Source organism: Galeopterus variegatus, unplaced genomic scaffold (assembly GCF_000696425.1).
Source record: "Galeopterus variegatus unplaced genomic scaffold, G_variegatus-3.0.2 Scaffold78, whole genome shotgun sequence".
Lineage (NCBI taxonomy): Eukaryota > Metazoa > Chordata > Mammalia > Dermoptera > Cynocephalidae > Galeopterus > Galeopterus variegatus.
The window spans coordinates 519,967-533,939 of NW_007726189.1; the positions used below are offsets into that span (position 1 = coordinate 519,967).

At 42.0% G+C, this 13,973-nt stretch overlaps 1 protein-coding gene across 1 annotated transcript; it reads right to left on the minus strand.

Annotated features, from left to right (window-relative positions):
- Window positions 1–2,356: 2,356 nt before the first annotated feature.
- TMEM70 (transmembrane protein 70) lies at window positions 2,357–11,138 on the minus strand. The gene is made up of 3 exons (XM_008578884.1): window positions 10,829–11,138; window positions 8,645–8,750; window positions 2,357–3,219 (listed from the first exon to the last, which is right to left on the minus strand). The coding sequence occupies exons 1-3, from the start codon at window positions 11,036–11,038 to the stop codon at window positions 2,765–2,767; spliced, it is 771 nt and encodes a 256-aa protein (XP_008577106.1). The 5' UTR covers window positions 11,039–11,138; the 3' UTR covers window positions 2,357–2,764.
- Window positions 11,139–13,973: the final 2,835 nt, after the last annotated feature.

The window sequence follows — 13,973 nt, forward strand, 5'->3', positions numbered from 1 at the left end:
TGAGGTGGAGTTAAGTGGCATGAGGGAAGTGTATTATTTCTCCTTACCTCAGCCTGAGTTGTTTCTGCTGGCTTATTTCGAAGATGAACCATCATGTTATCCTATGCATGCTGACCTTTCCTATGTCCTGGTCTCACTCCAGACTATGCCCTTGAGAAGTCACCTTTCCCACTTAAACTTTTTTTCCCCTAAATAAACAAAGTTGTCTCCTGAAGGATTATTCTGAAACAACTAATAAGTTTTTCACTCCATTACACAGAGAACAAACTGATCACATAGACAGAGGACATATATCCTACATCACATGGATATAGGACTAAAAGGAGATATGTTGTACTCAAATTATGAAGAAAGAAGATCTTGGAAGAAAACTTCAAGATGTTAACAATGCTGCTTTTTCTAGCTGGAACTAGGAATGATTCTTTTCTTGCTTCTACTTTTTTTTTTTTTTTTTTTTTTTAAAAAGTTGCCGGGTGGGGCGGGCCCAGTGGCGCACTGCTACAGTGCGCCGCTTGGGAGCGCGGCGGCGCTCCCGCCGAGGGTTCGGATCCCACATACAGACCAGTTCCCGCTCACTGGCTGAGCGAGGGGCGGGCGCAGCACGGAGGGTTGCAATCCCGTTGCCGGTCCCGGTCCGGTACGGGCGCGACACTGAGGGTTGCGGTCCGTTGCCGGACACGAAAAAAAAAAAAAAAATGACCGGTAAGGGGATCTTAACCCTTGACTTGGTGTTGTCAGCACCAGGCTCAGCCAGTGAGCTACCCAGCCATCCCTATATGGGATCCGAACCCGTGGCCTTGGTGTTATCAGCACCGCACTCTCCCGAGTGAGCCACGGGCCGGCCCTTGCTTCTACTTTCTAATATATCCATTTGAACATTTACTCATAGGATAATTTTTTATGGAACAATATCTCACTCACTGCTGGGATAACAACAGGTATATCTAGGAGACAAAGGACTGATGAGCAGGCAGGCAGAGGCCCAACCTGAGGAAAAGATGGCACAGAGGAATAGGGGAGGTTGAGTGTGATGAGCAGCTGATCCTAGCAGAAAGGTAGGTGTATTAGTCTGTCTATGTTGCTTATAACAAAACACCTGCAACTGGGTGACTTATAAAGAAAACAAAATTTATTGCTTACAGTTTCTGAGGCTGCTCCACCTTTCAATAACCATAATAGGATTTCCCACCGTCTTAACAGTCACACTGGGGGCTAAGTTTCTTTTTTTTTTTTTTTTTTTTTTTTTTGACCGGTAAGGGGATCTTAACCCTTGACTTGGTGTTGTCAGCACCACGCTCAGCCAGTGAGCGAACCGGCCATCCCTATGTGGGATCCGAACCTGGGGCCTTGGTGTTATCAGCACCGCACTCTACCGAGTGAGCCACGGGCCGGCCCGAGGGGGGCTAAGTTTCTAATACATGGCACTTGGGGGACAAAATTCAAGCTTCAATGAGTTTGGGGGGGGGGGACATAATTCAATCCACTACAGAAGGCTCCAGGTCTCAGAAAAATGGCTTTTCTGCCTCAAGCTATCTCCTACAAATAAGCTTTTAGCAGCCTGACGCAAATGATCTTTCCCTATTAAGTAGGATGCCCCTGCTGCTTCTCCATCAACCTCACTTATACACAGGCACGCCATAAAGATTAAATTAAGTTTACTATCATGGTAGCCATAGGCAATGTTAGGCAGCTCCATAAAGACAGACTGGGTGTTTTGTCCTTAACTGTAACCCTGTTACCTAGTACTGGGTACACTCTGGGCACTTAACAAACATCTGATCTAAATAGCATGGCTTGGGCCGGCCCATGGCTCACTCGGGAGAGTGCGGTGCTGATAACACCAAGGCCCCAGGTTCGGATACCATATAGAGATGACCGGTTAGCTCATTGGGTGAGCGTGGTGCTGACAACACCAAGTCAAGGGTTAAGATCCCCTTACGGGTCATCTTTTAAAATAAATAAATAAATAAATAAATAAAAATAGCATGGCTTGAGGCCTCTTGCTCCTGGCTGGAAATCCTTCACAAGAATCAACTTCCACTTTACGATCAGAGGTTAAAAAATCTTAAAATTCAAATTCTTGATAAAGCTTGCATAGAGACTGCTATTTTACAGAAGGTATTGTCCATCTATTTAGTACCAATGATTTTCCTACTCTGACAGGGTGCACCGTAGAAGAACACACATGGAGGGACAAATGGGGCCACTGAAGTCAACACTACTTAGGTCACTATTTCCCATATAGCTAATCATAAACTCAGTTGTATATGGACATTCTTACTAAGTGCAATCATGCCAGAGCACTTAAGCAAAAACCTGTGTTCTGAACCAAAGGAGACAGATTAACTGCTTCCCATAATTTGTAAATTTTTCCAAATGTCTTTTAATGTAGGAAAAGAATATTCATACACTCAGAAAAATCCGAACACAAAGAAAAAAGTAACTCCCCATTTGTTTCTGACATCTAATCCTTATTTTATAGAGGCAACCACACTTATTATACATAGCTCAAATTATTCGTGCATAAACCAGCATGTACGTGTAAATTCATGCACACACTTTCACATGTATGGTAGATACTATTTTTTTATACATAGCTTATTTTATTATAAAGGAACATCATTCTCCAAAAATTAATTAAAAGTTCTGTTTGACAGTTTCAAATTATTTTAACAATCAGTCACTAACAGAATACAAAAGTAAAGGCAATTTTATTATTATACATTGAAATATAAATACATTTAAGCACAAACATAAAATAAGCTCATTTCTCGTCCTTAAGCTGTTTCTCTTCACTGGCTTCTTCCATATCAAAAGTGAATGGTTTGTCATAACCCATTAGATGGATATAGTCTTCATGGTTTGGAAAGAGCAGTGGATTAACTAGCAGTGATTTTGTTTTAGCATAAAATGTGGTAAACACATGTGTGCTGTCTGGAATCTTCACGTCATTCTGGTGAAACACTGTACTTGTTTCTGAAAGCACAACATTATAAGTAATGGCTTTATAAGTGTCTGTCGTGGCCTCATGGTACAACCGAATGACATAGCCTTTTGTAAGAAAGTGAAGTAGCGCTGGTGTGACCACTGTAAAGCTTCCTATGATGCCATAAAATAAGATTTGCAAAGGCAGACTTCCAAATATATTATTTTGTGCAAAAATGTATGGTAGAAATGCAAGGCTGATCACACTTGTAGAATAAGAAAAACATTTCACACCTAAATGAAAAAAAAATAATTAATACCGTTAAAGTTGATTCCGATAGCAGATCATCAAAAAAACCTCTCTACTAACAACCACTTGCATATATATAACATAAAATGTTCACACATGGGGAATTCTATCAGGCTAAGTGCCCAGGATTAAAACAGCAAATCACCAAAGAAGTAACACCAGTGGTTATGAAACATGTGGAAAATGTATTCAACTTCTTTAGCAAGGAAAAACATTCAAGTTAAAACAGTGAGATATCATTTTTACCTATCACGTTAGAAAGATTAAAAATAAATGACTTCTAAACTGTTAAACACTTCTAAACACTTCAAATGGTTAAAATGGTAAATTTTATGTGATGCATATTTTGCCACAATAAAAAAAAATGACTTAAAATGTAAATTTTTCTTAGTTTTAATTTATAATTTTAACATGATCATAATAAAAATTACCATCTGTTTGGAAAACAGATAAGCTGAAATCCTAAACAAGTTGATTATAAGAAGCAACAAGGGGGAGATAGTCCTCCCAAATACTAAAACATAATAGAAAGACTAATTAAAATAGTGTGAGAGCTGGCCGGTTAGCTCATCTGGGAGAGCACAGTGGTGGTAACAACAAGGTCACAGGTTTGAACCCCCCTACTACCAGCTGCCAAAAAAGAAAAAAAGAATAGTGTGGTACTGGCACACAAATATATCAATGGAAAATCCAGAAATAAATCCATTGCATATGGAAATTTAGTATAAGATAAAGATATAATCTAAAATCAGCAGGCAAAAGATGGACTTTTTTTTCTGCTGGCTGGAAGGGGGCAAAATGGACTTCTTTTCTTTTTTTTAGAAGATGACCAGCCCTGAAAAATGGACTTCTTAATAAGTGGAGTTGTAACAACTGGATACCCATGTAGAAAAAGATAAAATTTGGGCCAGCCCGTGGCTCACTTGGGAGAGTGTGGTGCTGCTAACACCAAGGCCATGGGTTCGGATCACATATATGGATGGCCAGTTAGCTCACTGGGTGAGCGTGGTGCCAACAACACCAAGTCAAGGGTTAAGATCCCTTTACCGGTCATCTTTTAAAAAAAAATAAAAAAGTCCAGAGATTTAAATGTAAAAAATAAAATCACAGAAGTGTAAGTATAAGAAAATATCCATGAGGTCTGGCCAGTTAGCTCAGCTTGTTAGATAGAGCACGGTGTTGATAACACCAAGGTCAAGGGTTCGGTTCCTGGTTCCACATACTGGCCAGCCACCAGAAAAAAAAAAAAGAAAACATCCATGAAGTCCTTTACAATTTGGGAATGAGAAACCTTTTCTAATTATGACTCAAAATATAGACACAATCAGGAGAAAGGCTGGTAGTCTGACTTCTTTAAAAAAATGTACATGAACATAAACACCATAAACAGAGGAAAGACAAATGAAAAGCTGGAAAAAATATTTTTCACTCATCACAAAGGGTTAATATCCCCAATCTACGAAAGGTTTCTGGAATATAAGAAAACCAACAACTCTATTTTAAAGGGAAAAATGCACATGGAGGGCTGGCTGGTTAGCTGTTGGTTAGAGCGGGTGTTGATAGCACCAAGGTCACATGTTTGGATCTTTGTACTGGCCAGCGGCCAAAAAAAGATTGCATATGGTCATTTAACAGATAAAACAATGCTAAACTTCAAACATAAAAAAAAATGCAATTAAAACTACAGTAAGATACTGTTTTTCTCCCAAATTGACAAAAAACAAAAGTTTAACAACATACTACTGGTGAAGCTGTAACAAAGCAGACACTCTCATACATTGCTGCTGGCTGAAGGCTTAATAGTAAGGCTTGTCAGTAATTTAAAAATATTTCCTCCCCTTTTCCCACAAGTAGTTGCTATGACATTGGTACACATGGATACAACAGGGACCAAACTGCCTTCTATTTAAAAGTCTCAGCCCCTCCAAAATACCTCTTTCTTCACCATTACTTTTGTCACTTTGTAGTGGGTTAAATAGTGTTGCTCAAAAATTCATGTCCACCCAGAACCTCAGAATGTGGCCTATTTAGAAATAGGGTCCTTGTAAATTTAATTAAAGATTGAAAATGAGATCATACTGGATTAAGGTTGACCCAATACAATGATAGTGACTTTGTAAAGACAGAAAAGGACATACAGAGACACAGAGAAGGTGGCCATATGAAGACCTAGGCAGAGACTGGAGTTATGCAGCTACAGCCAAGGAATACCAAGAAGCCACCAGAAGCCACCAGAAGCGGGAAGAGGTAAGGAAGAATTCTTCCCTAAAGCCTTCAAGGGAGCGTGGCCCTGCCAATACTTTGAATTTATACTTCTAGCCTCCAGAACTGTGAGAAAATAAATTTCACCAAGTTTGTGATAATTTATTGCAAAAGCTTGAGGAAACTAATATACACATATACTTTTTATCTTGTCTGGAGTGAAGTCCTTGCTAACTTCTGAACATTTTCTGGGCTTTCCCATCTTCATGCCTTTACTCATACTACTCCTGAATGACAGACACTCTTCTTTCACCTCTCTTCATATTCAAATTTGACTAGTCTTAAAAGACTCAGCTGAGGGCCGGCCCGGTGGCGCACTGGATAATGCGCCGCTTGGGAAGCGCGGCGGCGCTCCCGCCCGAGGGTCGGATCCCACGTACAGACCGGTTCCCGCTCACTGGCTGAGCGAGGCGTGGGAGCAACGCCAAGGGTTGCAATCCCGTTGCCGGTCCCCGGTCCGGTACGGGGGCAACACTGAGGGTTGCGATCGTTGCCGGACACGGAAAAAGACAAAAGACAAAAAAAAAAAAAGACTCAGCTGAAATGTCACTCTGAGGAGGCCCTTTCTGTTCTAATTCTTTCTCTCCCTCATCTGAAATTATATCTGCCTTTTGAGGTCACATCTATTCTCTCTATTATTAAAAATTACTTATTATGGGCCGGCCCGTGGCTCACTCGGGAGAGTGCGGTGCTGATAACACCAAGGCCCCGGGTTCGGATCCCATATAGGGATCGTCGGTTCGCTCACTGGCTGAGCGTGGTGCTGACAACACCAAGTCAAGGGTTAAGATCCCCTTACCGGTCATCTTTTAAAAAAAAAAAAAAATTACTTATTATGATTAGTGTAATGTATTCGCATCTCTCCTGCCAGACTCTAAGAGTCTACATTATCTTTGAGTAACATCCCTGACACAAAGCCCATGACACAATGCATAGTGAATAGTACGATGACATCGGTAATTATTTGTTGCCAAATTAACAATAACTGTCAACTAAAAGGCCCTTCAAGTGTCTTTAGACAAGAACCCATCTGGAAGTTTAGAGAACCTCCAGGAATGGTACCCGTATCAGTCTATTTCTGTTGCTCATAACAGAATCCCTGACACTGGGTAATTTACAAGAAAACAAAATTTATTTCTTACAGTTTTGGAGGCCAACAAGTCCAAGGTCCAGTGAGCACATCTGTTGAGGGCCTTTTCCTTGGTGAGGAATCAGTATAGAATACCATAGCAATGCAGAGTACCACATAATGAGGGTTGGGTAAGAGTGCTTCCTAAGGTCCCACTTGCTTTCCTTATAAAGCCACCAGTCCACACTCATGATAACCCATTAAACCATTAACCCATTACTCCATGAATAGATTAATCCATTCATGAGGCATAGTCCTCATAATCCAATCACCTCTTAAAGGCCTCACCTTTCAAATATGACAGTCAGATTTCCTACCCTCTTAACACTGTTACAATGGGGACCAAGTTTCAGTGAGTTTTGGAGGGACATTCAATCCACAGCAGTACCTCTATTTTAATGCCTCTCCCTCAGTTTCTACATAGAAAAAAACACTAATCTCTGATAAATAGAATAACGTTCTACTAAAAGGCTTTCTACTGAAAGAACTCAAACATTAAATTCCTCTACAAGTTACAATCCTACTGAACACTATGGATAGCTATGCTCTTCACAAATATTACATCCTACCCACATGAAAATTAACTTTCCAGAAGGGGGTCAAATGGGAACAAGACATAAATCTAGAAACCTTTCCCCGTATTTGAAGAAATGGTGTATGCGATCAGACAGAATGGGGGTCACTGTTAAAACATACCTCAATGGCATCAGTCCAGGTATACCAGGCCTGAGATGGGACTCCAGGCTCAATGACCTACTCAGGTACTGCCTTCCAAAGAAATTTTTAACCACCCAAAATTGACTATTCCAATAACTTCAGAACTCCATTCAATGGTGAGTATAATCAGTCATTTCACCATGTGACTCCCTGTGTCACTGTAGAGACTAACCATCAAGAACAAGAAGGCCCTCACCAGATGTGTTCCCTGGATTTTGGACTTCCCACCCTCCAAAACTGACTCTACAGAGAGTCTCTACCAGCAAGAAGGCCCTCACCAGAAGCACCCCCTTGATTGCAGACTTCCCAGCCTCCAGAACTCCAAGAAATAAATTTACTTTCTTTATAAATTAAAAAAAAATAAAGTAAAGGGCCGACCCGGTGGCGCACTGCTACAGTGCGCAGCTTGGGAGTGCGGTGGCGCTCCCGCCGAGGGTTCGGATCCCATGTACAGACCGGTTCCCGCTCACTGGCTGAGCGAGGTGTGGGGGCAACACCGAGGGTTGCGATCCCGTTGCCAGTCCCGGTCCGGTACGGGCGCGACACTGAGGGTTGCGATCCGTTGCCGGACACGAAAAAAGAAAAAAAGGAAAAATAAATAAATAAATAAATAAATAAATAAAGTAAAAATTGAAAGATCCCCTATTCTACTCCCCAAAATAACCGCTCTTTTTCTCTTTCTTTTTTTGGTGGCTGGTTGGTAAAGGGATCCAAACCCTTGTCCTTGGTGTTATCAACACTATGCATTAACCAAGTGAGTTAACTGGCCAGCAAAATAACCACTCTTAAGAAGTATTCTTCAGGCTGGCCGATTAGTTCACTTGGTCAGAGCGTGGTGTTGATAACACCAAGGTCAAGGGTTCAGATCCCCATCCTGGCAAGCCACACACAAAAAAAGAGGTATTCTTCCATATTTTTTTTCTCTATATATTCAAACATACACAAATATATACTTTTATTTTCATTTCGCTGTTGAACATCCTGAGAGAGGTGACCAAAGAATGGAAGCTTGAGCGTCTAGCTGTAAAATCACAAAGAAATAATACAGCCTTGGAACATCTTTTTTAAATTTCCCACAAATACAAAGGTCTCAACTTCTACATCTTATCAATAGGTCTCAAAATAAAATTTAAAAAAAAAATACATATATATATATATATATATATATATATATATATATATAGCCTAATTTTCCTTATGTCTTGTAATTAACAGATGCTAAAACAATAGATAACACATGCTAAAAATATTTTTTCAATTAAAAGAAAAAAAAGGAAATGCTCTTATTTTTGATTACCTACCAAATACCATTCGGGCCAGATTCCCAGTATAAATCAGCCTTCCATCTTCTAATTCCTCAAGCTGTGTATGTAAGCATCGAACACATCCTTCCCAACAAACAGGTATCTATTGAAACAGACCATTATAATATGAATACTTAGTAAACTGTATTTTAGACCAACTTTTAAATTTTTTAGTTTATTTTTAAAAATATAATTAAGGAGGCCGGCCCGTGGCTCACTCGGTAGAGTGCGGTGCTGATAACACCAAGGCCACGGGTTGAGATCCTATATAGGGATGGCCGGTTTGCTCACTGGCTGAGCGTGGTGCTGACAACACCAAGCCAAGGGTTGAGATCCCCTTACCGGTCATCTTTTTAAAAAATATATATAATTAAGAATAAAAGAGAACTTGTTATATAAGGTGACATAAGGAATTCTTCCAAATAATTTACAGAGCTAAAGTAATCCAACTAGCTAACAGAATGGCTTTCCTTAATTCCAGTCACAAGTAGAAATGTGCTGAGTTTAGGGCCGGCCCATGGCTCACTCAGGAGAGTGTGGTGCTGATAACACCAAGGCCGTGGGTTTGGATCCCTACACAGGGATGGCCAGTTAGCTCAATGTGTGAGCGTGGTGCTGACAACACCAAGTCAAGTGTTAAGATCCCCTTACTGGTCATCTTATTTTAAAAAAAAAAAAAAAAAAAAGATGGGCCGGCCCGTGGCTCACTCGGGAGAGTGCGGTGCTGATAACACCAAGGCCCGGGGTTCGGATCCCGCATAGGGATGGCCGGTTCGCTCACTGGCTGAGCGTGGTGCTGACAACACCAAGTCAAGGGTTAAGATCCCCTTACCGGTCATCTTTTAAAAAAAAAAAAAAAAAAAAAAAAAGCTCACTCGGGGAAAAAAAAAAAAGAAAGAAAAACAACAAAGAAATGTGCTGAGTTGGCTAGGTTTGCGTCCAGGCTCTCAGGTTTTTAGATCTAGTGTGACCTTAAACAAGTAAAAATCTTTTAACAGTTTCTTCCACTCCACTGTTAATGAGAATACTGTCCTCCTTCGATTTAAAAGCATCACCTTTTCAAAAATAAATTCAATTTAATGTAATTTAATACAATAACATCAGTAAAACACTCTGCAAATTCAGATTATATTTAAAGTCCAGACCTTTTCAATGCTTCTAAAATATTTAAACTATAGCTAGTATCTTAAAAAGGGAGCAACTCTTTCCCTAAAAGCCTTGTAAATACCTTCCATCCCCTGTTCCTCATAACAAGGTAAAATTTTTACTTAAAATCCTACATCAAGTTTCGCGGAAATAGAAGCGTTCCCTGAACGTCTGAAAATAAACTCTACGGTGCACACACTTCAAAATGTATACAGCATGCCTAATTATGCTGAAATGTAATTAAATTCCAGGGGTTGGCCCGTTAGATCTCTTGGTTGGAGCGTGGTGCTGATAACACCAAGGTGAAGGGTTTGGATCCCCTTACCAGCCAGCCGCCAAAAAAAAGGAAAAAAAAAATGAAATTTAATTAAGATTCCAATTTCCATGTTAGGCATTTCTTCCAAGTTGCAACCAAGCTTGCCAATCCTGACACCTCACAGGGTAGAATTAGGAGCCAATTTGTTCAGATTAAAATGAAAAGATTAGTGGTGCTGATAACACCAAGGTCCAGGGTTCCATCCCTGTACTGCCGGCCAGCAGCAAAATAAAAAGAAAGAAAGAAATGAAAAGAAAAGAAAAAGAAAATGAAAAGATTAATGTCCACATCCCCCTTTTCCCAGGGACCAAAGGAATGCCTAAAAACAGAGCCACCTGATAAAAAAGTAGAACAAACTCAAAGTCGGGTTCTCCAGGTTGTTTTGGTTCTGTCTCCAGGTGCTGCATCCAATTTCTTTGCAAATTTAACCCTTCCTGAGCAGCTGCTCAACGGCAGAAAGGAATTAAACCGAGTCATCACAAACCCGCTGGATTCGAATCCACTGGTAAAGTGCTTGGAACGGCTCAGAAAAGTAACCAATTTCCAGAGATACTCCTAAACTCGCGGGGGCTGGGCTATGTACCCCGGAACCAAGCCCCGGTCCCCGAGGACACGGCCTGCAACTTCCTTCCGCGCTCCAGCCCATGACAGGCGGGACAGGGAGGTCTCGCGGCTCCCAAGCCCAACGCTACGCCCCCCACCCGACCCCGACGACAGACCTGTGCTCTCCTGGCACACAGGAGAAGGGGCGCGGCTCCCCGCAGCCCCGCGCTCCCGCCGCCGACCCGCCCCAAGGGCCCGCTGCAGGAGGCCGACCGCGAGACTGCCGCCCTGGGGCCTCGGAGTGCGGCTGTCGCCCACAACGCCGTCCTCTTCCCACCGAGCCGCAATCCGGCCGCCCACGGGCCGCCCAAGGTCAGAAACAGCATCCCGCGCGTGAGAGGTGCCGGAGGACCGACAAGCGGCCTGAGCCCGGCGGCCAGACTCGGCTCCTCACGCTGCAGCGGCCAGACCGGCAGCGCACGCCCCGCCTCCTACAGGATCGCCGGGCCGATTGGCCGCATGCGCGTGCGCAGAATAAGGGGTCGGACTGCAACCTTCCGCTCCACGGGCGTTCTCCGCGGGATGATCTCCGAGGCCGAAGCACTCTTCCCGGCTGGGGAGATCTGCAAACGCCCAGCCTGTGCGCGCCTCCCTCTTCCTGAAGTTTGGCCCACTTTATGACAGTGTGGAAGAACAGAGGGGGAGAGCGGTGCGAGAAGCATAAAGCCTGGAAGCCAAGGTTAAATCCTTCATTCTGTGCGCCCTAAAAAATTTCCTTTGAGAAAATGATTCTAGCCTGTTGGCACAGAAGGAATTATACTTTACACGACCTGAGTCTGGCTGGTTAGCTCACTTGGGAGAGCTTGGTGCTGGTAACCCCAAGGTGACGGGCTCAGATTCCGGTACCAGCCGAGCGGGGGGGAAAAAAAACCCTTTACATGATTTGAACAAAAATTAATGGTAATTTAATTCAACCATTGGGTTAGTAGAAAAATGGATCTGGTGTCATATGATAGTGATACTTGTTACCAAATTTATCTTCCGAAATCATTCACATCCGTGTATACATTTCTTTTTTTTTTTTTAAATGATGACTGGTAAGGGGATCTTAACCCTTGACTTGGTGCTGTCAGCACCACGCACTCCCAAGTGAGCTAACCGGCCATCCCTATGTAGGGATCCAAACCCTTGGCTTTGGTGTTATCAGCACCACACTCTCCCAAGTGAGCCACAGGCCACCCCATATATACATTAATTAGTTCACTCCTTGGTAAAGAAGTATTGGGGGCCTATTGCCAGGACTAAGTTATGTGCAGAGGATACAAAGGTACTGGATAAAATCAGGAACTCATGGTTCTGACACCGTGGAGGAAACACCTAAAAATAAGCTAGAATATGATGTTGTAATATTGAGATATACTAATATACAAAATGCTACAGAAGTCCAAAGAGCATGATTAATTTAGCTTCAGAATGTCTTCAGACCCACTTCACATTCAGCTGAGTCTTGAAGAACAAGCATCTCACTAGTAGAGAGACACTTTTGTTTTTGTTTTTTTTTAAAAAAGATGACCGGTGAGGGGATCTTAACCCTTGACTTGATGTTGTCAGCACCATGCTCAGCCAGTGAGCTAACCGGCCATCCCTATATGGGATCCGAACCCGTGGCCTTGGTGTTATCAGCACCACACTCTCCCGAGTGAGCCACGGGCCGGCCCGAGAGACACTTTTGTTTACCGCCATTTTAGAACTATGACTTTTTTAAATTTGGCATGTTATTTGTATAGGAGAGTGTATTAGTCAGGTTTCTCCAGAGACAGAAGCAATAGGATATGTATATAGACATACAGAGGGGATTTATTAGGGGAATTGGTTCATGTGATTTATTAAGGCTGAGAAGTCCCAAAATAGGCTGTCTGCAAACTGGAGACCCTGGGATGCCGGTAGCATGGCTCAGTCCAATCCCAAGACCTCAGACCAGGGAAGCTGATGATATAGTTCTTAGCACAAGGCCAAAGGCCTGAGAGCCCAGGAGTGCTGCCTGGTAAATCCTGGAACCCAAAGGCTGAAGAGCATGGAGTTCTGATGTCCACAGACAGGAGAGAAGAGTATATCCCAGCTCCAGAGGATAGTGAAAGATACTCGTCTTTCCCTCTGTTTTGGTTCTCTTCAGCTCCCCAGTAGATTGGATGGTTCCTGCCCATACTGAGGGTAGATCTTCCCCACCTAATCCACTCAGGCTCACATGCTAATCTCCTCAGGAAACACTTTTACAGACACACCCAAAAATACCAGGTTTCTAGGTATTCCTTAACCTAGTCAAACTGACACCTAAAATTGATCGTAACAGAGAGGAACAAATGTATAGTCTAAAATAATATGATCACCTCCGAATACTCTCTATATTGGCGGTGGGGGGGATCTCCACTAGGACAAAATGATACTTGTTTATGTATAACTTTTTTTTTGGTAGCTGGCCGGTACAGGGATTGAACCCTAGACCTTGGGTGGTGTTATCAGCACCAAGTTCTAACCAACTGAGCTAACCAGCCAGCCCTGAATAACTTTATTTTCTTAAAGTTATCTTCTACTTACATTTTTAAAACTCAGTTTAGTGTAAGTCATACCAGAAACATCTTTTATCCATTATTTTACTGATATATATAGTATTTAAATTTTTCTTTTCATATAAAGAATGTTTATATTTAATGTATTCAGAGAACCTGAATTTTCTTATTTTCTGTCAAGCTTAGTTTCTGCTTACACATACTGTGAAGAGATGAAAATAATAACATTTGTTTGGTCTACTTCTTAAGGTTTCTAAATAGCTAAAATGAGATCATATTCTGAAAACTGTGCAAAATTACATGGAATATAGTTAGATTTTCCAATTCTGGTAATTTGGAGACATTTGTTGAATATAAACTACTTGAATGAGATTTTAGAGTGATTCTAAGGCTGTTTTTAAAAAAGAACCCTTGATTTCCATTCATATCATCTGAGAGGTTCCATTTGAAGATGGAAGCTGATGGTAAAAATAAAAATGAATATTACTTTTAGAAGGCATGACCACCGGGGCCGGCCTGTGGCTCACTCGGGAGAGTGCGGTGCTAATAACACCAAGGCCACGGGTTCGGATCCCATATAGGGATGGCCGGTTAGCTCACTGGGTGAGCGTGGTGCTGACAACACCAAGTCAAGGGTTAAGATCCTCTTACCAGTCATCTTTAAAAAAAAAAAAAAAGGCATGACCACCACTATTGTGAGAAATGTTTGTTTCCCTCCTGAACTAAAGGAGGAAAGGAAACAATTAAGTTGAAA

Excerpts from the sequence above, each read along its gene's own strand:
- TMEM70 (XM_008578884.1), bottom strand. The coding sequence starts at position 11,038 with ATGCTGTTTCTGACCTTGGGCGGCCCGTGGGCGGCCGGATTGCGGCTC. Across the intron at positions 8,751-10,828 it reads TGTGTGCCAGGAGAGCACAG|ATACCTGTTTGTTGGGAAGG; the intron begins GTCTGTCGTCGG and ends CTGTTTCAATAG. Across the intron at positions 3,220-8,644 it reads TCTGGCCCGAATGGTATTTG|GTGTGAAATGTTTTTCTTAT; the intron begins GTAGGTAATCAA and ends TTTTTCATTTAG.